The sequence below is a fragment of the Megascapheus bottae genome, chromosome 7 (assembly GCF_031878675.1).
Source record: "Megascapheus bottae isolate mThoBot1 chromosome 7, mThoBot2.hap1, whole genome shotgun sequence".
In the NCBI taxonomy this organism is placed as follows: Eukaryota; Metazoa; Chordata; class Mammalia; order Rodentia; family Geomyidae; genus Megascapheus; species Megascapheus bottae.
In genome coordinates, this window is record NC_143515.1 from 40,865,827 (window position 1) to 40,889,867 (window position 24,041).

At 35.3% G+C, this 24,041-nt stretch overlaps 1 protein-coding gene across 1 annotated transcript in view; it reads right to left on the reverse strand.

The window, feature by feature from the left end:
• The window catches only part of Ehbp1 (EH domain binding protein 1), a 283,776-nt gene that overhangs the window by 152,521 nt on the left and 107,214 nt on the right, over positions 1–24,041 (reverse strand). Inside the window, exons 6-7 of the mRNA XM_090336837.1 lie at positions 15,230–15,411; positions 11,257–11,396 (exon numbers count right to left, since the gene is read on the reverse strand). Coding sequence (XP_090192963.1) covers positions 11,257–11,396; positions 15,230–15,411 — 322 coding nt within the window. The remainder of the gene's footprint in view (positions 1–11,256; positions 11,397–15,229; positions 15,412–24,041) is intronic.

Consider the following 24,041-nt stretch of genomic DNA (forward strand, 5'->3'; position numbering starts at 1 on the left):
GCTGAGATCTGAGGATCACAGTTCAAAGCCAGCCTGAGCACCTAAGTCTATGAAACTCTTATCTCCAATTAATCACCAGAAAATGGGAAGTGGCACTGTGGCTGAGGGGGTAGGGCAATAGCCTTCAGCTGAAGAGCTAAGGGACAGTGCCCAGGCCCAGAGTTCAAGCTCCATAACTGACAGAAACAACAATAATGTATATATTATATGTTTAATATATATATATATAGACTGCTTGAAGATACAGTTTTGTTGAATAGTTAAAACATTTTAATTATTTTATATTCATATATTTAATCTCAGTGAGAACAGAAATTATTTCTTAAACATACACTAAGCATTGTAAGAAATAATGAAATAATAGTCCTTAGTCCTTACTTTCAAAATATTAATATTGGTCCATACTTTTAGTTACACTATGAACATTTGTTCTGATAATATTAAAATCAATCTGTTACAAGACAAAATTACAATATTTCCTCTATTTTCTCTAATGATTTCTTCATTAACAATCCAAAATAATTCTGTTTTTTTTTTTCACTAAATGCCAGTGTCCTTCTACTCATAAATTTATCCTTAGCTTAAGGAAATCCTTCCTTCTTTCCTAACTTCAGCTTGTACAGGTTTAACTCATATTAACAGAATGAAAAGTTGAGTTGGTTATCTTTGCCAATGTTCTTTACAATTTTATTAAAATAAACATTAATTCAAATAATAAAATATAACTTCCAAAGACACACATTTATTTAATAAATATTTATCAAATTCCTATTACATGCCTGAGCTAGTAATTGCTCTTACAGCTTTATAATTTAGTAGCACAGATAGACAAGTAGCAATATCAAGTATATGGTAAATGTTATGACGGTATAGCACTGAAGGTTATATGAAACTAGAAGCAGCACATAACTCAGTATGAGATAAGAAGGATTTCTTGAATTTTTCCCTTCATTTGAGCTAAGACAAATAAATACTGTTACTAGTACTAAAATAAAAAGATGAAATGGAAGGATTTCATAGGAACCAAAAAGAAGGCAAGGAATATACGATATATCAGAGAAATCACAAGCTATTTGAGATTTAAGATGCCAAGGACGGGGACAGCAAATGAGATAAGGTTGGCAAATGTTTTATCATGAAGATAATTGTGATCAAACTAAAGTATGTAAAATTTACTCTTAAAGCATAGTTTCAAGGAGTACTTGGAAAGATCAATGTATGACAAACAATATAAGCAGCAACATGGCGTTAGTACTTGAAAAAATGGGAATGCAAACAAGACGAAACACCATCATTTCATGAATGAAAATACTCTATGAGTATTTGTTGATTAAAGAATAAATTAAGGAGAAAGATTTGATAGAGTCTGGGAAAATGTCAGGTTTGTATTTTGGGTGACTGTAGAAAATAATTTTAGCACTGAAATGGGGTTTATTCAAATGGCGATAGCCTGCGAAATTTCCCATATAGTTCAACTGACAGTTGCTTTGTGGGTCTACAGCTTAAAATATATAACAGTTTGTTATATATTTCTTCTTTTAAAAGAGAACTTTTCTACTTTCTCCAAGTTTCTTGCTGTTTTACTTTTATTACAAAAAAGGTAAAAAGCACAAATAAGATTTAACAAAAATGTATTGCTTAATTTTTCCCATACAGGAAACTTTCCAGGAAATATACTACCTTAGCTCAATATATTTATATACTACTTTATTACTTATTACTTATTAAAGACTGTCTCACTGGAAATTTACACATTTTGAGAATGCTAATAATTCTAAATAATGTTGCTATCCTACTACAACTCTACTACTGCTCAAATAGGACAATAAATCCACACAGCAAAAAAACTGTTAATGTGTTGGTCTCAACTTGCTTTACATTGGTGAGAGCAAGAAGGGAAACTAAATTAGGGGCAGTCAATCAAAGCAAAGGGTCAAGTAATTTGAAACTCTCCTTGATTGTTAGGAAGGTAAAAGAAGATAGAAACTGACCAAGAGAGATCATCACATTGAACAAAAAAGGGGACAGGGAGGCAGCATGGACTAGAGGTAGCTTTTTCCTTTTAAGAAAGTCTATAGGATGAGTTAAAAGAAACATTGCCTAGAGCTAGAACATACCTGAAAAATCTTGCATCATCCTCATTCTTCTCTCAAGTATAACTAGATTTAGTAACAGTATATCGTACTTTAAAACATTCTAAAATAGTAACACTTCAATTTCCTGGCAAAAATCAAGGTCAAAAGATGTCACTTTTTCAAAGATTTAAGCCTGTAAATCTTCGATTTGCAGGTTTAAATAGTGCTATTTTTAACCCTCCAGCATTTCATAATGTGGAAGGAGTGGCTGCTTCCGGCAGGCAAGCAGGCACCGAGTGCTCTCTCTCATTGTAACTTTTATATTCCCTCATGTTCCCTTCAGTGGCTATTAGTGTGATTAAGTTGCTCCCTAATAAAAAAATTTTCAAAAATCCCTCAACATTATCCTCTGTTAGGACATATAAAACCATCTTAAAAAGTAGCCATCAATTTCTTTTTTCCATATATTTTTTAATTGTAATTAATAGAAGGGTTTACATTATATTCACCAGATAGAAGGTGTATTACTTAACATACATTGATACCCTTTCTCATGTCTTGGTCCTCATTTCCGTCCCTTTACCCCCTGCCCCTCATCTTGTTTTCCCCCTTCCCTATCTGATTTCAAATATATACACAATATATCAGATAACAAGGTAAAATACTGTAACAATATGAGATAACCAAGAGACAGCAAAAAAGATGAGAGATAACATAGGACATTAAGGGACAGATTTTGATGAGGCACTGTGTGACAAAACTGCTTCTATTGGAAATGAAAATCTACTCTGTATGGTATATTTCTCCAGTGAAATGATCTAGACCAAGGCTAGTCCAGGCTAAATGCACCCTGAGGCATTCTAGAATGACTCAGATGAATGAAAGTAATATTTCTGGCTTTATTAGTAATAAACAAACTACAGAAGGCCTCTACTTTTTTTTTTTTTTTGCCAGTCCTGGACTTGAGCTCAGGGCCTGAGCACTGTCCTTGGACTTCCTCAAGGTAAGAGTTCTACCACTTTAGCCTCAGCACCACTTCTGGCTTTTTTCTATGTGGTACTGATGAGTTGAATCTGGGTCTTGTGCATACTAGGCAAGCACTCTATCACTAGGCCAAACTCCCGGCCCCCAGAATGCCTCTACTTTTAATACCATTTTTTTTTTTAGCAGTACTGAGATTGGATCATACTAAGTAGCCATCAATTTCTTACCTGCCATTAATCCTTCTGCTCATTGAAATCTGCTTTTATCATCACCTTTATTCATTCTTATTAAATCTGCATTCACTGAATTACTAATATATATTCTAACTGGAATTAAGTTTTAGTTCTTATGTAACATCCATGTGAATAAGCAATCCTTCCCTCCCTGAAATTTTTTTTGCAGCATACTAGTATCTTCTATTCCTCCTCATATCTCTGATAATTCAGTCTTTTAAAAATTACTTTTTTCAGTCTCTTAATTATTGTTATTTCCTGGGATCTTTCCATATGTGTTACTCTCCTTACCTGCGCCATGTTAAATGTGCTCTTCCTGGAAGAATTAATCAAGTCTCCTGGCTTAATGTACACACCTACGAATGAAGGTAATTCTCAATATATACTAAGTGACAGACTTGAATTTCTGTTGGCATTTCACATAATTAGTCAATATATAAAAAATAAAATTCAATATTTGTGCCTTTATGATATGTTCGTCTTGTAGTTCTAACACCAAGTACTTTTTAAAACCGTATAACTTGCATTTAGTGTATGTTGTAAGCCAACAGATGTTTACAAGGCAAACAAGTATAAGGCATATTTCATAATAATTATATAGGAGATGCTATGCTTTATAGTTTCTAAAATAAAAACAATATGCTTTATCTCTTTCTTTCTTAAAATTTTGCTCTATTTCATTATAAAGGTGATACACAGAGGAATTATAGTTACATAAATCAGGGAATGAGTACATTTCCTTACATACAGCAGCACCACTTCCAGCTCTTTCTGTGTATGTAGTACCAAGTAGTCAAACCCAGGGCTTGGTGCATGCTAGGCAAGCACTGTACCACTAGGCTACCTCCCAGCCCTTTTTATTTTATTTTTTTAATTATCATTTTTTTCCAGGTTTTTGTTGTTTTTTTTTGAGAAAGAGAGGCTGACTATTCTGCTCAGGTTGGTTTTAAGCCTCCTCCAGATCCTCCATATCACAGCTCCCAAATATCTAGGGTCACAGGGTGGTGGTGCCTGGCTTATTTTGTTAACTTCATTTTCTAAATGTTTATTGTTCACATATGGAACATGCAGATTTTCCTATACTGATCTCTTATGACTTTGCTGGAATTTCTAGTTTGCCAGAACGTAAGTAGTGAGAATGAAGCATATTTTCTTTGCTCCCAACATTTAGGGGAAAGTGCAATGTTAGCTGTGGCTTTTCACAGATTTGCTTATCGAAATTAAATTCAGCCTGGCCCTGATGACATATACATATAATTCCAGCTACTCAGGTGGCTGAGATCTGAGAACTGAGGTTACAAGCCAACCTTGCAGACAAATCTGATATGGTTTTATCTGGAATTAACCAATAAAGAGCCAGGGGCTCAAGTGATAGAGCACCAACCAGCTGGGAGGGGGAAAAAACAAAGTGCGATCATGAGGTTAGGAGTTCAAGCCCCATAGAAGCACACATGAAAATATTTTTTTAAATCCTATACTCACCATCTAGATTTTAAAAATTCACCTGTTATTGTATAAATATGGTTAAAGTAACCTTAAATCCCTAGGATAAATCCTGACAGAACTCATTTTGATATTCAGACTATTGCCTTCTGGTTCTTCTTTAAAATAACCTAATATTCACAAGTAAGGCAACACTGGCATTTAACAGGAGGAGCAGAAAGCAAAATGAATCTACAATAATCTACTGCTTTACCAAGATGACTTCTAAATATTGTGAAAAATATTCCTCTGTCTTTGGTCATTCATCTTAAGATTTCAAATTCCTTTATAAAGAAGTACCCTGGGCACCTCCTAAACCTTTTTAGTCCAATGATGTGCTGGGTGCTGGTGGCTTACAACTGTAATCCTAGCATCTCAGGAGGCTGAGATCTGAAGATCACAGTTCAAAACCAGCTCAGGCAGGAAAGGCCCAAGTTTATCTCCAACAAACTAATCAGAAAAGGCCAGAATTGATGCTATGGCTCAAGTGGTAGAGCACTAGTCTTGAGCACAAAGAGACTCAGGAACAGCACCCGGGCCCCAGAGTTCAAGCCTCAGGATGGGTAAAAAAAAAGAAAAAAGATCAGAAATGCCCTACTTCTTGTCTTCCTCCAAACTTCAATGATAAATAACAGAGGTAATTGTCTAGAAATGTTTATCCTTTAAGCGATTCTCCAAAATATGTGGCCATATATTTTTTCCTTTTATTGAGTCCACAGCAAATCTACCATTTTGTTATCAATGTTCTAGGTGCTGAAGTATAAATGTTCAAGTGAAAGCCAGGAGCAAATTAATGGATTCTCTGCCCAGAATTTCATGTTAATTCTAAGGTACCTTCTAATCAAAGGTATAAGACCTACTTTTCTTACTCTTAGCCTTAGAAAGTAGGACATCTAATCTCAGAAAGCTCAGTCACACCATCATCAATTCTAGCTCTTCAAATCTGTAACTGGTATCTCCTCTACTACCATCTGTGCTGTTAGAGTTTGTTCCCTGAAGGTAGCCAATATGTCAGTCTCTCTTCTTTCTCCCAAATTAACTATAGGAAAAGGATTAACAAACTCCAGACAATTTTGCTTATGATAAAAATGAATCCTGGCTGATACATTGTCTCTGGATGGGAAGACTGAATGGGGCATATTGATGGTGGAAGACTATAGCTTGAAGCTTCTCAGAAACTCAACTGGCCATACCCTTTCTGTGAACTTGAAAGCTATACCTATGAACCTAAAATATTAGTTCTTGTATTACATGAGAATTTTTAGCCAAGGCAATCACTTGACCTTATCTCATGGACATTTAAATTGTCACTTGACAGTAGAAGACAAAGAATAGTAGGGCCGGGAGTTTGGCCTAGTGGTTAAAGTGCTTGCCTAGCATGCATGAAGACCCAGGTTCAATTCCTCGGTACCACATACATAGAAAAAAGCTGGGAGTGGTGCTGAGGCTCAAGTGGTAGAGCTCTAGCCTTGAGAAAGTCCAAGGACAGTGCTCAGGTCCTGAGCTCAAGCCCAGGACTGGAAAAAAAAAAATAGTACCTAGTATACCATGAGGTCGTCTGTGGAAGAAAAAAAAGCTCTGATCTTGTCTAATGGTCCTTCTCAGTGAATATAATAATATAATGCTACATTTTCCCTATTTAGGTCAACTAGGTCTAAGTAAATCTGATAATAATCTTTGGAAGAAATTATAACCATCTTTGTAAAAAACCATGGGTTTCTCAGATGTTTCATCTTTTCTGAGTTTTTCAATAGTGTTTGAAAAATCAAGTTTAGACTTAAGTTTTCAGGGTATATTAAACGGTGCAGGAGACTTTTTATCTCTTCCTGTTGGTGTTTATTCAGAAACATAAAATGGGAGCTATAGATGAAGCTTAGTAGTCTATTACTTGCCTACCATGTGAGAGGCACTGAGTTCAATCCCTAGCATGACAAAAATAAAACAAGCAAAAAAGACAAAATGAATTCCCAAACTATGCATATTGCCAAACCTTTTTTGAAGCAATCTCACAAGTTAATCATATGCACAGAAGCAATGTTTATTTTGAAATTAAATAATTTCTACTATGGGCTGCAGTAAATATTATACTAGAAGCCTTTGTTTTTCTCCATCTCCAAGATCTCTACTCTTACTCTGTTTCAGGAATCTCCAATTGTAATTAAAATCTCTAACTGCTCATTCACTTGTGTTAAATTTCTACAGAATGTAGATATTTGTGCCACATCAATAAAAAGGTTTCTTTCTGAGAACTACTTTTAAAATGTGTTTGTCTTGCACAGAACAAAACATAATTTTTATCAGTCCCAATATAGAAACTTTACACCTCTTATCCATTTCTAGGAAAGATTAAGTTTAGGAATATATTCTATTCAAATACTGATCAAATACTGTCCATTAAAGTACATCTAACAAATTTTAATAAAAAATGAATAGCCCTTAGGTGTCATTCTGTAAAAGCAAAATAATTCCTAGAAATGTTTTTCCAAGCTTAGATGGGGAAATAGAGAAAAATGTAATTTTTTTTCTTTTTTTTGTTGTTGTTCGTGGAGCTTGAATTCTAGGCCTGGGTGCTGTCCAGAGCTCTTCAGCTCAAGGCTATCATGCTACCACTTTCAGCCACAGCACCACGTCCAATATAAATAAATAAATAAATAAATAAATAAATAAATAAATTTAAAAAAAAGAAAAAGAAAGAAAGAAGCTTTATTATTTGCTGTGGTCTTTCAGTTAGATGAAAAAATTAGAATAACTGACAGAATTTCATAAAAAAATAAAAGCAGGTAAATAGTAACACAGTAGTAGCATTAAATCAAAGTGTACCTCTAATGGTAGAATGCTAGCCTTGAACAAAAGAGCCAAGTCCCCAGATTCAACACACACCCACACACACTCTTACACACACAAAATAGTATCACTGTAAAGAAATCTTAAAGGATCACAAATAAATAATTTTTTACATTAGGGCCAGTGATATGAAGGATAGTTACTACTCTAACAGGAATGTTAGAAATAGGTATATTTTTAGACAACGAGGATTTAATCATACAATCACATTATTATTGAATGTTTATCACTGATGTTTTCACTAAATATGTTTTACTTAAAATACTTTTACTTTTCAATTTCAATAAAGAATTTATAAAATTTTTAAATAATTGCTCTGATCAAACAGTACATCACTGCTTAAAATGAATAGATACAATTCTTCAATTTTAAATTCCCATGTAGAATTGCAAAATTTTAAAAATTGTATGATCAAACAGCATAACACTGCTCAAAATAACTATGAACATGTTTGATTTTTACTTCCCATTTAAGTACTACTGATTGACATTTAGTTATTTATTTGTTTGCCCCTCCCTCCCTCCCTCTGCCCTCTTTCTCTTTCTCTCTCTCTCTTTCTCTCTCTCTCTCTCTGCCAGCCTAGGGCTTGAACTTGGGGCCTATACATGGTCCCTGAGCTTCTTTTGCTCAAGGGTAATGCTCTACCAGTTGAGCCACAGTTCTACTTCTAGCTATTTTTTGATAACTTATTGGAGATAAGAGTCTCAAGGACTTCTTGTCCAAGCTGGCTTCACATAGCAATCCTCAGATCTCAGCCTTCTGTGTAAGCCACCAGTGCCCAGCCAAAAGCTATCTACAAAGAGCAAATCACAGTCTCTAAGTAAAAGATAAAAATTAATATCCTACTGGAATTATAAATGCTCATGCTACATTTGTAAATGGCACAGTATTCATAAAAATTGGAGTAGTCAAGCCATTAGAGACAGTATGAAATGCTTCTAAGAGTTACATAAACATAAAATTTAAATTTAAAAGACAGATATGCTATGGTCTAAATGTTGTTATCACCAAAAAATTCATGCTGGAAATTAACCTCTAAGACAATGGTGCTAAGAGATAGGATTTTTTGAAAAGTTATCATCAGGTCATGAGGCATCTCCTCTTAATTCTTATAAGAATTTCAGAGGCTGGGAGTTTGGCCTAGTTGTATAGTGCTTGCCTAGCATGCATGAACACCCGGATTCGACTCCTCGGTACCACATACATAGAAAAAAGCTGGGAGTGGTGCTGTGGCTCAAGTGGTAGAGCACTAGCCTTGAGGAAAGCCCAAGGACAGTGCTCAGGCCCTGAGATCAAGTCCCCAGAATGGCAAAAAAAAAAAAAAAAAGAGTGTCAGAAAGGTTGGCAGTGTTGCCTAGTAGCAGAGTGCTTGCCTAGCATGCATGAAGCCTTGGGTTCTATCCCTCAGTACCACATACACAAAAAAGCTGGTGCTGTGACTCAAGTGGTAGAGCTCTAACCTTGAGAAAGCCCAAGGACAGTACCCAGCCCTGGGTTCAGCCCCTAGGACTGGAAAAAAAAAGTTTCAGAGAATGAGTTTGAGTTTGTTCCTTTTCTTTGCCCTTTTGCTATGTGAATACACAAAGAAGATGCTATCCTTGAGAAACAGCCCTTTACCTGACATCGAATCTGCCAGCTCCTTGATCTTGACTTTCTAGCCTCCATACCTGTGAGCAATAAATTCTGTTGTTTATAAGTTACTTAATCTAAGGTATTTTGTTATAGCAGGCCAAGAAATGTAAGGCATGGTGAGCTAGGGCCATGGCTTAAGTGGCATATTATCTACTTAGCAAGGGCAAGAATCTGAATTCACACCCAGCGCTACTTTAAAAAAAAAGACAAGGTGGAAGGTTATAGGTGGCATTAGAAGGACACCTATTTATCCTAAAAGTATACTCCAACTAACAAATGATCAAAAACTCAGCAACAACAAAAAGAGCTCAAAGATAGAAAAGATGTGCATTAAAAAAAAACACAGAGTACTGTGCTTGTTGCTGACATTGTTATGAAATATAAACCAAACGCTAATGTTTATATTAGAAAAAAGTGTTATTGAAATAAATGTATTGGTAGCCAGGAAGGAGTGGTAACGAAGGATGAAATAAAGAGAATCATTTTGCATCTCTCATCTTACAAAAATACAGTGAAATTCTATTTTAATTTCAATGTGAATATTTACAGTTTTTATTAGAATGCGATTCAAAAATGAAAGACAGAACTTCTGAATCACACTGTAACTCTTGAATTACTCTATCAAAAATCTAAAAGTAGCAAAACATATACAATCAGAAGAGATGAACTATACAACTTGTGGGTCCAGATGGGAGGGAAAAACAGAGAGGGAGAGGAAGAGAGAGAGTGGGGAGGGGTGGGAGAGTGGGAAAGGGGTGACATGTCCAAAAAGAAATGTACTCTTTACCTGAATTATGTAACTGTAACCCCTCTGTACATCACCTTTATAATAACAATAAAAAGAGAAGATAGGAAGGGAAAAATAAATCTATTCAAAATGAAAGTATAAAAAATGTTTAAAAGAATATATTTTAATCCTAGCTACTCAGGAGGCTGAAATTTGAGGATGGTGGTTCAAAGTCAGCCCAGGCAATAAAGTTTGTGAGACTTTTATCTCCAATTAACCACCAGAAAACTGGAAGTGGTTCTGTGGCTCAGTAGTAGAGTATTAATTAGTATTGAGCTGAAGAGCTCAGGGATAATGCCCAAGCTCAGAGTTCAAGACCACAACTGACCAAAAAAAAAAAAGTATGCATTTCATCCACACACTTACAAAAGAATAAGCACATTTAGGTTGCTTTACCCTGTAATTCAAGATTATCCCCTGCTTCATTTGTCTTTTGAGTAATATTGAACTTGATGTTAAAATCTACTAAGTGATAATTAGCATGCAAAATTTTCAGAGTGTGATGAGGATAAGTTAAATGAACAACAGGATATGGAAACAAGAGGCTTATCGTTGTGGGCTTGAGCTCAGGGCCTGAGCACTGTCCTTGAGACTTTCTCAAGGCTAGAGCTCTACCACTTGAGCCTCAGCACCACTTCCAGCTTTTTTCTGTGTATGTGGTACCAAGGAATCGAACCTGGGTCTTCGTGCATGCTAGGCAAGCACTTTAACCACTAGGCCAAACTCCTGGCCCCTGTTGTTCTTAATATACTATGTGAAGTTTATTTTTTTTCTCTTTTTTTCCTGGTATGGTTTATCTCATGTTAGTTTACATGACTTTGGTGCCTGGTATATTGTGTGTATGTTTATTTATTTGAAATAGAAAAGGGAAGGGGAAAAACAAGATGATTGGGAGGTGGTGGGGGGAAGGAAAGTGGGAAAAAAACATGGGAAGGAGTATCAATGTTCAAGAAGTAATCTACCCACTACCTGACAATGTAACTGTAAGGCCTCTATACATCACCTTGACAATAAAATATAATTTAATTTTTTTCAGAGAGCTAAATGATACATTGTATTAGAAAGCCTTACATAAAAAATAAAAATAAAAGAAAGCTTAGTGGAATTGTGTTTTCTTGGAAGATAATACAAATGAAATTTTCAACTGCACAGAAAAAGAGTAAACTTCAAATGCAAGTAAAACCACCCAACCCACCCCACAACACAAAAAAATCCAAACCTGTAATTTTTGCCGCTTTTTCCTCTTGGTTCACACGGTTCTCATCATCATCTTCATTGTCTTCTTCAAAGTCATCTAAATTGCCAATATCAGCCTGCTTCATGCTCATCAAACTAGCCAAACTTTGCATATCTTCATCCCTACATCAATTATTCAAAATATAATACACAATTCATTAGATGACATTGCTTGAAAAACTGTCTTATGAAACTACAAGTCAAACATTCCTAATGTGGAAGTCTGTAATCTAAAACATTCCAAACTCCAAAAGTTTTTGAATGCTGACAGAATGCCACACATGGAAAATTCTATACTTGCCCTCCTGGATGGATCTCAGTCAATCTCCAGATGAATTCAAAATGTTATATGAAATTATTTTTAGGTTATGTACATAAGGTATATAAAACACAAATGAATTTTATATTTAGACTTGGCTCTCATCCTTAAGACTTCTTAGAATATATATGAAAATATTACACCATTTGAAAAAACATTTGAAATCTTCTGATCATAAGCACTTAGATATGGAATACCAAATCTCTAATAATATATTTTAATATAGGATAAGCAAATCAGTTTTTCTAATTGCTATATAACAATATTGGGAAAAACCTAAGCACATATTAATTTTTTCAATGATTTAGGTTTAATTAGTAAAAAAAAGTCAAACTAATTTAATTGAAAATTTTTCTTCATAGAATTCAGGTATGAATCATGAAGCCTAGAAACATAAACTTGTTTCAAAAAACCAGTACTACAGTATAAATCAGTGAGCTATAAGCTATAGTTTAAAGTATTGACACTTTGAAAGTCCATGAACCCTTTTGAGTTTATGAGTCGGAAGGAAGGAAAGTAGCAAACCTCAGTAAATACTTAAATTTTACTTAAATGGGCAATTTTTTCAAAGGTGTCATGTCCCAAAAGTTAAAAAAAAACTACAGGAAAAAAAAACAAAGCCACCTTATAAAACAAATTCTAGCCTTATAAAATTATAAAATGAAAAATAGAGCTGAGTGCAGGTAGCTCACACCTGTGAACCTAGCTACTCAGTAAGCTGAGATCTGAGGATTGCAGTTCAAAGCCAGCCCAGGTAGGAAAGTTTGTGAGACTCTTATTTCTGATTAACCATTAGAAAACCACAAGTGGAGCTTTGACTCAAGTAAGTGGTAGAGTGCTCGCCTTGAGCACAAAGAAGCTCAGACCCAGAGTTCAAGCCCCAGGACTGGCAAAAAAAATAAATAATAAAACGAAAATGTATCCACAGTGTATTAAGAGTGACAAATCATACATTGATAAAATACAATTTTTAATCAGTACTTTAAATATAAATTTATAAGATTTGCATAAAAGTCAAATTTTTTGATTTGCTATTATCTTAAATTTCAAGTAAACTAACAGTGAATAACATTTTTCTAACATGTTATCAACAAATTAGTTTTCAACTTGATAGATTTCTTCCACATTCAGACAGCAAAATTATAATACTTGTTTTAATATGTTTATTAACATTTCTTTATCTAAACACAATATGACTTTGCAAATGAGCCAGGTTTTTTTGTTGTTGTTTTGTTTTGTTTTTTTTGTCAGTCCTGGGGCTTGAAATCAGGACCTGAGCGCTGTCCTTGGGTATTCCTCAAGGCTAGCACTCCACCACTTGAGCCACAGCACCACTTCTGGCTTTTTCTGTATATGTGGTACTGAGGAACAGAACCTGGGTCTTTGTGCATGCTAGGCAAGCACTCTACCACTAGGCCATGCTCCCAGCCCCAAATGAACTAGTTTTTAAAAGTTGTTCACATTTTATTTCAAATAAGTTAGAGTTACCTCTTTTACTCTCTTTCAAATAAATTTCATGACTGAATCTTTAAAAACAAAAAAGTTGTAATATATCATATGAGATTCTTATAGATCTCTCATTAATAATAAATACTAGAGATATAAGCTTAAAACATATTATTTGTAAAATGTTAACCTGCTTACTAATTTTATAATTTTAATTTCCTCAAATTTTAACCCTGAACATTTTTGATAGGGTAGATGGTGAGGAGGCAAGGAAGAGGAGGTGGAGAGGGAGTGTAGAATGTTGAGAAAATTCTTACTCAGATGAAATTGAGACATTTGGTTGAGCTGAATTTCCTCTCACACAGATTACAGCAAATGTTGCTGATTCACTTACAGTTTCTGCCCAGTGGAAGGAAGTCCACCCTCAAAAGATTTTCTCTGAATTTGTTTTCTCTCTTCTTTCTGTGTTTCCTTTCCTTTCCTTTTTGCTTAAACTTCAGGGTAAGGTTTTATTTTTTAAAATATTTCCATTCTAGACTGTCTCACTAACCACATTCACTTAAAATATGATTTTCCAGAGAGGAGGTGCATAGTTTCAACTACCAAGTCATTTGCTGTCACATACATGAGTGTCAAAATCTTATTTTGAATGACAAAATCCAACCTTATCAGTCAAGTAGACATAGCCAATTATAGTAGCCATATTCCAATTGACCAAATATGCTCAGAACTGTAATTCAGACAGACTTAAATGTTCATAGTTGCATTTCCCCTTCACCTTTAATATGAAATTCTAGGCACAGGATTTCTATTTATACTGTATTCCTTCATCTTCCACGCCAACCAAGTACCTACTAATTATACCTGTAGCATGCATTAATCCCCAAATACAGTGACCAGAGAGAATGTCACTTTTTATTCCCTGCTTTATGTATATTCATATTAATTTAGTTAGATTTTTTACTAAGAGAGAATTGTTTATTTATAATAGACAAGGTCCCACTATGTAACCTAAGTTAGCTTAAAAATTGCAATCCTTGCTGGGTGAGGTGGCTCACACCTGTAATTCTAGCTACTCAGGAGGCTGAGATCTGAGGATCAAGGTTGAGAGCCAGCCCAGGCACAAAAGGACTGGAGGCTCTTATCACCAATTAACCTCTGGAAGTGGGGTCTGGCTCAAGGGTAGGGAAGTGGCCTTGAGCTGAAGAGCTCAAGGACAACACCCAGGCCCAGAGTTCAAGCCCCATGACCTACAAAAAAAAAAAATTGCAGTCCTTCTGCCTCAGCTTTTGGAATACAGAAATGCATCAACCTACCAAGCTCAGAATTGTACTCTTTTTAAGAGACTTCTGCATCTAGAAACTTTAGTGTAATGATTATTCCACATCTAAGATAATATTTGGTTTGGGAGAAATATTTTTGGCTTCCTGGGACTCAAATGGTTCTATTGTCTCAGGCTTCTCGAAGTTGGGCCTACGGGCTAACACCACCGAGCCCATGTAAACTGATTTTTGAAAAGGAAAATAATTACAATAGATTCTTCATATGACTATACCTTCCTAAACAATTTTTGGAAGGCTGGGACAAGAAATATGAATTGGCAAAAGTTCCCTTAATTCTTTTCATCTCATTTCTTAGCATCAAACAGCTCTTCAGAGTAAAGGCTGCTACACTGGAGACATTAACCTATAAAATGAATACTTCTGATATCCTATAATTCCCAATCCACTACTAAGCTAGCTACAGTCATTTTTGTATTTATTGTTCATTCTCTGAAATCAATGGTATATCTATAAATAAAAATTAATTTATTTGCTCACACCTATAATCCTAGCTACTCAGGAGGCTAAGATCTGAGGACCAAGGTTCAAAGCCAGTCAGGGCACAAAAGGACCTGAGACTCTTATCTCCAATTAATCACTAAGAAATGGGAAGTGGGGCTTGGCTCAAGGGTAGGGCAGTAGCCTTGAGCTGAAGAGCTCAGGGACAGTGTCCAGGCTGAGTTCAAGCCCCATGAACCACACACACACAAAAAAAATTAATTCACTGTATTCAGCCTCTAAAACAAAGAATGATAAGAATGATTGGTATGCTCTAGCATATTCAACTTTGCCATTTACTCAGTACAAAGCTATTATCTAAGATTTTTTTGAAACACAATGTCAATGGAAAAAAAATTTAAAAAGCTCACGTGGCTTTTCCTTCCCGAAGGAAAATACAAGATAACGAAAACTGGAGAGTGGCAGAAACAACTTTTTTAGACAATGGCTTGAATTTTAACTTGACATCAGTTTGAGTTGGCATAGGGCTTGCATACTGCTTCATGTTGATGCTGCTGGTAGCAAGAGCTTTCCTTCGACCAGAAGGGGATTCCTAGAAGAAGGAAGGAAGAAAGAAAAAAAAAAAAACCTTAGATAACTTAGCTTTGTTAATAGCCAGTAATAAAATCAAATAATAATTGAATTATGAATTCTTTTGAGATACTGATATTTGAACTTATAGCATATTAATTCTCTATCATATGATTTGAGTCTTATTTCCATTTAAGGCTGTTGCTGACATCACAGTCCATAATTTTCTCTTCCCTAAGATCACCCACATTTTGCAAGAATCAGTTTCTCTAATCTCATTTACCTAGCAACACTGTAAACTAACCATAGCAGATCTCAAAATTCTTTCCAACACAGCCACCAATTCATTAGGAACAGAACACAAAATGAAATCTATTTGGTACCTGGGTATTTAAACAGTCCACTTATAAGCTGTTAAGTTTAATACATTTTTTAAAAGAATAACTGCCTATCAAACCAAGAACTAAAATACTGATTGGGATTAATTAGGTACTATATTCCCTGTAAATTCTAGAGAGGTATGATGACAAGGTATAATCTTATGTGTTCTAATAGTAAGGGGAAATTCTTAGATGTATGATAAACTGCAATTATATAGATCTGAGGTGATATATTATTATTTAAAATTGACTGATATGGTTGTTGAAAGCAACATTTGAGGCTTAATTTCTAAGCTATATGACCTTGCACAAGTTAAGAAATTTGTGCCTCAATAACCTTATAAAATAAGCAGAGGCTAAAATAGAAGTATTTCTACCAATATTATTGGAATAATTATTCCAATAATAATAATAATAATAATACTTCTTAAAAACATAATGTTTCTGTCCTGTAGAATAAGTAAAAATTTAATATATCATCTCTGGAAAATATCTTGCTTTACAATGTGGTTTTATCTGTCACATTATGTATAGCAATATTACACAGAACAATTAGAGCATGTAGATACTTTATGAATGAATTTCAAAAATGAATCAAGCACTTGAGGAGGATTTAAGCCCTCTCAGAAAAAATACTTAAGAATATGCAAATACCCTCAACTGAATCAAGTCAAACAGATGTGACTATCCCAAACAATACAAGTGTTCTTTCCCCGGTTGCTACCATCAGTCAAAGAATAAGATTAAGGTCCAAGGTTCTGACAATGTGCAAAAAAAAAAGCATGATGAGGGAGTATCAATTTATTACACTATGAACAACAATCTCTTATTGTACCCTTAGAATGGCTAACAACTTCTACATATAATATAGGATTTAAAGCCTCTGTTTTGCAAGCATGACATACAAATTGTCACATATTATTTTCAATATATGTTGAACAAATCTTTCTCAAAATATGACATTGATTCATTAATGCAGTTGTTTAATTTTATAACCAAATAATTAAACCATACGAATTAAGATAAGCATAATTTTGAAAGTTCAGTTTAAGGACATTTTTTTTTCAGCTAGATCTTGATTGTTAGCATTCATTCAATTTCATGTTTGGGGACAGAAAGATATTCTGCTGACGTGAGGTTTGTAACAAAAAGTGTTTTCAGATATTTTGGTAAATTAGTGTCTTTGAAACAATAGATAATAGATTCACTAATTCTTAAGCATAGTTTATGGTGCCACATAAGCAAAGACTCTTTCGTTGTTGTTGCATTTATTATTTTTATTGGAAAATGCTAAAAAAAAAAAAAAAACGCAGAGGGGTTAGTTACATAAGTCAGGCAGAGAGTACAATCTTTTCGGGCAATGTCATCAGTTTTTCCCTAGTCCATCCACAAATTGTAAGGCTATTTTCTTTTTCTTTCTTTTTTTTTTTTTTTTTTTTTTTTTTTGCCAGTCCTGGGGCTTGAACTCAGGGCCTAGGCACTGTCCTTGGGCACTTTCTGCTCAAGTGCTAGCACACTCTGCCACTTGACCCATAGTGCCACTTCTGGCTTTTTCTGTGTATGTGGTACTGAGTATTTGAACCCAGGGCTTCATGCATGCTAGACAAGCACTCTACCACTAGACCACGTTATAGCCCATATGGCTCTTTTTCAAAACAGTATCATTGTTGCATTGTTTACCCTTTGTCCCTCCATTTCTGTGCCTCCTCTTACATTTCCAAAGACATATAGACAAATAAGAAAACAAAGGAATAGAAAACAAAAAGTCCAAAAGAGAAAACACCCTACAAATGTTATTTTGTATGATCAGATGAATATAGGCAATGCGTCTTTCTTTTCCTCTCTTAAGAGTGTTTTTGTTTTTGTTTTGTGCTGACTCTGGGACTTGAACGTAGTGCCTGGGAGCCGTCCTTCAGCTTTTGTGCTAAAAAGCTATTGCCTCTATGTTAGCAATTGAGCCACAGCTCCACTTCTGACTTTTTGGTGGTTAATTGGAGCTAAGTGTCTCATGGACACTCCTCAGACCACAGGCTCCTGAGTAGCTGGGATTACATATATAAGCCACTGGCAGGGAAGTCAGAGACTCTTGTCTCCAATTAACCACCCCAAAACAAAGTAGAGCTGTGCCTCAAAGTGGTAGCGAGATGGCCTTGAACAAAATGCTCAGGGATTTGAATTTCTTTCTTTTTTTTTTTTTTTTTTTTGCCAGTCTGGGCCTTGAACTCAGGGCCTGAGCACTGACCTTGGACTTTCTCAAGGCTAGCACTCTACCACTTGAGTCTCAGCACCACTTCTGGCTTTTTTCTATGTATGTGGTACCGAGGAATTGAACCTGGGTCTTCGTGCATGTGAGGCGAGCACTCTACCACCAGGCCAAACTCGCCTGCCCCTTGCATTTCTTTTATAACCAGAGATGTCGAGCATTTCTTCATGTGTCTATAGGCCATTTTTGTTTCTTGTTCAGAGAAGACTCTCTTTAAGTCTTTGGCCCATCTTTTAAAGGGATGGTTGTTTCTTTGGAGATTAGTTTTGGAGTGATTCAATTTTTTGAGCTGTTGATATATTTTAGATATGAGGTCTTTGTCTGTTGTATGGTTAGTGAAGGGTTTCTCCCACTCTGTAGGCTTTCTAGTTAATTTGCTATGTCCTTTGCCCTACAGAAGCTTTGCAGTTTAATGCAGTGCCACTTATCCAGACTTTCTCTGATTTATTATGTTTCTTGGGCCTTATTAAGAAAGTTTCAACCTGTACCAAGGAGACCTAGTGTATCTACTATTCCTTCTTGTAAAGTTTTCAGTGTATCAGCTTTTACCTCCAGGTCTTTGATCCTTTTAGAGTTAATCCTAGTGCAAGGTGACAAAGAAGGATCCAACTTTAGTTTTCTGCAGTTCTACCAGCACCACTTGTTGAAGAGGCTGTCTTTCTTCCATTCTATTTTTTTGGCTCCCTTGTCAAAGATTAGGTGGCCATAAGTCTGCGGTTTAATATCTGGGTCTTCAGCTTTATTCCATTGGTCTTCAGGCCTGTTCTTGTGCCAGTACCAAGCTGTTTTGGTAATTATAGCTCTGTAATAGAGTCTAAAGTTTGGTATTGAAATTCCTCCTGCGCTGTTCTTTCTGCTAAGAAGTACTTTTGTTATATGGGGTCTTTTATTATTCCATATTTTGGATTGCCTCTTCTATTTCTTTAAAGAATGCCATTGGGATATTGATGGGTACTGCGTTGAATTTGTAGATAGCCCTTGGCAAGATTGCCATTTTCATGATGTTGATTCTTCCAATCCAGGAGCATGGGAGGTTTTTCCATTTCCTCAGTACTGCTTTAATTTCCTTTTTCAGGGTTTTAACGTTTTCATCAAAAAGGTTCTTTACAGACCTCCAGGATAAGGAAACAAAAGCCATATAATGAGTGACTGTTGTCCTTAATGTACTATGTTATCTCTCATCTCTTTTGCCAACCCTTGGTTATCTCATATTGTTATAATATTTCACCTTGTTATCTGATATATTTTATATATGCTTAATCGGTTATTTGAAATATGATAGGGAAGGGGGGAAATCAAGATGAGCAGGGGGAGTGGGAGGGAAATGGGGACCATGTCATGAGAAAGGGTATCAATGTTTGTGAAGTTATGCACCTTCTAGCTGGTGAAAATAATGTAACCCTTCTATTAATCACAATAAAAATATTTAAAAAAATAAAAAAGGTCCTTTAAATTCTTAGTTAATTCCTAGGTACTTTATTTTCTTTGAGGCTATTGCAAAAGGAGTTGCTTTCTTGATTGTTGCCTCGTTCCTCTCACTGTTGGCATATAGGAAGGCAGTTGATTTTTGAGGGTTAATTGTATACCCTGCTACCCTTCCAAAGTTTTGAATCAGCTCAAGGAGCTTGGGAGTGGACTCTATAGGGTTCTTTAAATACAGAATCATGTCATCTGCAAAGAGGGAAAGTTTCACATCGTCTTTCCTATTGGGATCCCCTTTATGCTTGCTTCTTGCCTATTGCTCTGGCTAGGAATTTTAATACTATGTTAAAGAAGAGTGGAGAGAGTGGGCATCCTTGTCTCGTTCCTGATTTTAGAGAGAATGGCTTTAGCTTTTTGCCATTAAGTATAATACTAGCTGTGGGTTTGTCATTCACAGCCTTTATTATACTGAGGAATGTTCCATGGATTTCTAGTTTCTCCAGAGCTTTTAGCATAAAGTGGTGTTGGATCTTGTCAAATGCCTTTTTTGTATCTATTGAGACAATCATGTGATTTTTGTCCTTGCTCCTGTTGATGTGTTGAATTATATTAATTGATTTGCATAGGTTGAACCAGCTTTGCATCCTTTTGATGAATCCTGTTTGATCACAGTGTATGATTTTTTTGATGAGTTGTTAAAGACAGTTGGCCAGTATTTTATTGAGAAGTTTTGCATCAATATTCATCAAAGAAATGGGTCTCTAATTCTCTTTCTTTGATGAATCTCTGTCTTATGGCCAGGATCAAGAAATCTAATAACAACATATGCTGGAGGGGATGTGGCCAGGAGGGATAACTACTACACTGTTGGTGGGAATGCAAACTCGTTCAACCACTATGGAAAGCAGTATGGCAGTTCCTCAAAAAACTAAACATAGAACTCCCCTATGACCCAGCAATTCCACTACTTGGCACTTACCCAATCATCCAGAAACAAAGACATACTAAATCCACTAGCACAACGATGTTCACTGCAGCACTATTTACCATAGCAAAGACGTGGAACCAACCCAGATGTCCCTCAGTTGATGAGTGGATCAACAAGATGTGGTATTTATACACAATGGAATTCTATGCTGCTCTCAGAAAGAACGACATTGCCCCAATTCGTTAGGAAATGGAAAGACTTAGAAAAAATCATATTAAGTGAAGTAAGCCAGACTCAAAGGAACATAGGCTCAACGGTTTCCCTCATTTGTCATAATCAGTAGAAACCTTGGGCTCTCCTAGCAGAGTTTCACAATAGAACAAAATCTAGATACATAAGGCCATATAGTATGACACTAAATGTAAGGACCTCCAGGATAAGGAAACAAAAGCCATATAATGAGTGATTGTTGTCCTTAATGTACTGTGTTATCTCTCATCTCTTTTGCTGTCCCTTGGTTATCTCATATTGTTACAATATTTCACCTTGTTATCTGATATATTTTATATATGCTTAATCGGTTATTTGAAATAGGATAGGGAAGGGGGGAAATCAAGATGAGCAGGGGGAGTGGGAGGGAAGTGACATGAGAAAGGGTATCAATATTTGTGAAGTAATGTACCTTCTGTCTGGTGAATATAATGTAACCCTTCTATTAATTACAATAAAAAATATATGAAAAAAAATGCTCAGGGACAGCAACCAGGCCCTGAGTCATCAAACCTCACTACAAAGAAAGAAAGAGAGGGGCGGAGGAGGGAGGAGGAGGGAGGGAGGGAGAGATATCAAATCTACTTTGTTAAAAAATATAGACCCTGTGCAGACCCTAAATTAGGAAAAAAATGAGATGAAATTAGGAAAAGACTATTTCTAATAAATTTGGCAATCACACACACATACACACACACAGTACTTACTGGGCAAATCTGATCCAGAGACTCTAAGACTGCATTTTTAAAACTCCCCTAAGAATGTCCTTAAATAAAATTATCTTAACATAAAAATCTCACCGTCGGGCCGGGAGTTTTGCCTAGTGGTAGAGTGCCTGCTTAGCATGCACGAAGACCCGGGTTCCATTGTTCCGTATCACATACATAGAAAAAAGCTGGAAGTGGTGCTGAGGCTCAAGTGGTAGAGCTCTAGCCTTGAGAAAGTCCAAGGACAGTGCTCAGGCCCTGAAATCAAGCCCAGGACTGGCAAAAATAAATAAATAAATAAATAAATAAATAAAATCTCATTGGTCATAACTACTCTTCATTGTTATTTCTTTGAATCCAGCCTATTATATTCAGTATAAACCATACCTGGGTTACAATATGGCAATAGCACTTATTCACTTTGGCCCATTTCTTTATTTTATTTTATTGTCAGGGTGATATATAGAGGGGTAACAGTAACATTGTAAGGTAGTAAGTACATTACTAATTGAACATTGTTACCCCTTCCCATGTTTTTCTTCCACTTTTCCTTTGTTCTTTGTTCTATCATCTTGTTCTTCTCCTTCTTTTCCCTAATTAACATAAACCAAGAAATGTATATACAATACCTATGTGGTATATTTTTCTTTTGATTAAAGCATATAAAAAGTCATAGTTATCTGATATATATAGCTGAAAAGGACAGAAATATTTTAAAAACCTTTTCAGATCTTTCCTCTTCATATGTGATACTATGCCAAAACTTTCCAAATAGTAGTTTATTAAAAGCTTAATGATAATATAGAATCAGAAATCCTGTCTATAAGTTTTTGAGCTCTGTTAAAGTAAAATCCATTTTTCTATCATGCATCCTTAATAAATCTTTTAAACATGTATAATTTTATAATCTTACATTTTGGTTATTGAGAAAATACTTATTCTCTGAATTATATTGATATTGGCAACTTTATTATATATATTTTATATTAGTTTCTAGTCTATCAAAATAAGCAATGTAAAATTGTCAAGAGGATGGGTTTAAGTTTTCCAGAATTCTAATTTTCCATCAAAACAGTGAATTTTACCACACAATCCACAAATTCAGTTGCTTACTTTTAAGTGATAATTTACTTCCTTTAGTATTTTTAAAAGTCGATTATCAATGCTACCTGGAATCTCATAATCTAATACTTGATTCTGTCTATCAAGCTTTTTTTCATGATAACACATTCCAAGATGGAGGGGTGGAACTGACTACTTTACACCTCAAATAATAGCATAAGTACTTTTTCTTGAGTTTTTTGTGCTATAAGCATGCTTCTTGATGATACAACTCTGGAGTCGCAGCCTTATGAAATGAGGGTATCTTATCAGAGGGTGGTAGGCAAGCTGGAGACTTTTCAGTATTTTTATGCAGAGGTAAAAGCAGATGTAATAGAAATCCTCATTAGGAAAGATATGACAAATACATATCATCTAGAGTACTTGCTTTCAGTTATTACTATTAATAATTTGTTTTAGATTCTATCAGTATCATTGTAAGAGTACATTTTAAAACACAACTTTTTCATATATTACCTATATTTTTAACCTGTTCTTTAATAGGAGTTACTATGCCATCTCATCTGACCATTCTAATTAAACTTTTCCAACAAAGTTTGCACAAGTCACACTGACCTAAGCTCTTTGATCTGGTAGTTCTTAAGACTTACCAAGATTATTTGAAGGGGCCAGGAGTATGGCCTAGTGGTAGAGTGCTTGCCCAGCATGCATAATCCCTGGGTTTGATTCCTTGATATCCAGGAAAAAAAAAAAAGATGGAAGTGATGCTGTGGCTCAAGTAGTAGAGTGCAAGACTTGAGAAAGCCCAGAAAGTCCAGGCCCAGAGTTCCAACACCAGGACTGCCTCCTTCCCCCATCAAAAAAAAAAAAAGCCAGGAGTGATGATGATGGACATTTATAGTAGTACTTAGGAGGCTGAGGTGGGAGGATTGTGAGCTCTCTAAATTCAAAGCTAGTCTAAGGTACATAGTAGAGCTTCAAGACAAGCTTGGGCTACAGGCTTGAATTCCTGAAGCCCTGTCTCAGAAAAAAAAATGAAGAAAGAAGAAAGAGAAGGAAGAAGTCAAGAGAAGAAGAAAATAAGAAGATTGAGATTTATTCTATTGGAATTGTCTAGAAACATATTGTCATCAACAAAGTCATGTCATGCTCTAATTGTTTTGTGTATTTAGATGCTATGTTTTGACATTACCATAAATGTAGTTAAGTACTTGATAACAAATCATGTTTGTGGCACATCTCCTTTTAGAATCTCATAATCTAATGCTTCATTCTGTTCAAGTCCTTGTCCTCATTCAGAACTTTTCTGGTGCTCGATTGACTCAGAGCACCAGAAAATAAATAGGCAATTCCAATTCTAATCAGCACTCTAAGAATATGTTACTAAAGTAATGCTAGCCTTCCAAGTTTCAGTTACTAGATCTTAAGCCTGTAATAGACATCATGATTATATAAAGTAGTTTACAATGTAAAGAGTTAGCATTCAATTCTATATGTAAAGGTTAATATTCTCTGCTGGCTCAAGAAACCAACTTGTCAAACAAATTATATGGAGTTTGAAGTCAGTTTACAAGTTTCTTTTTTTTTTTTTTTTTCTTTTTGGGGAGGCAGGGAGGAAGG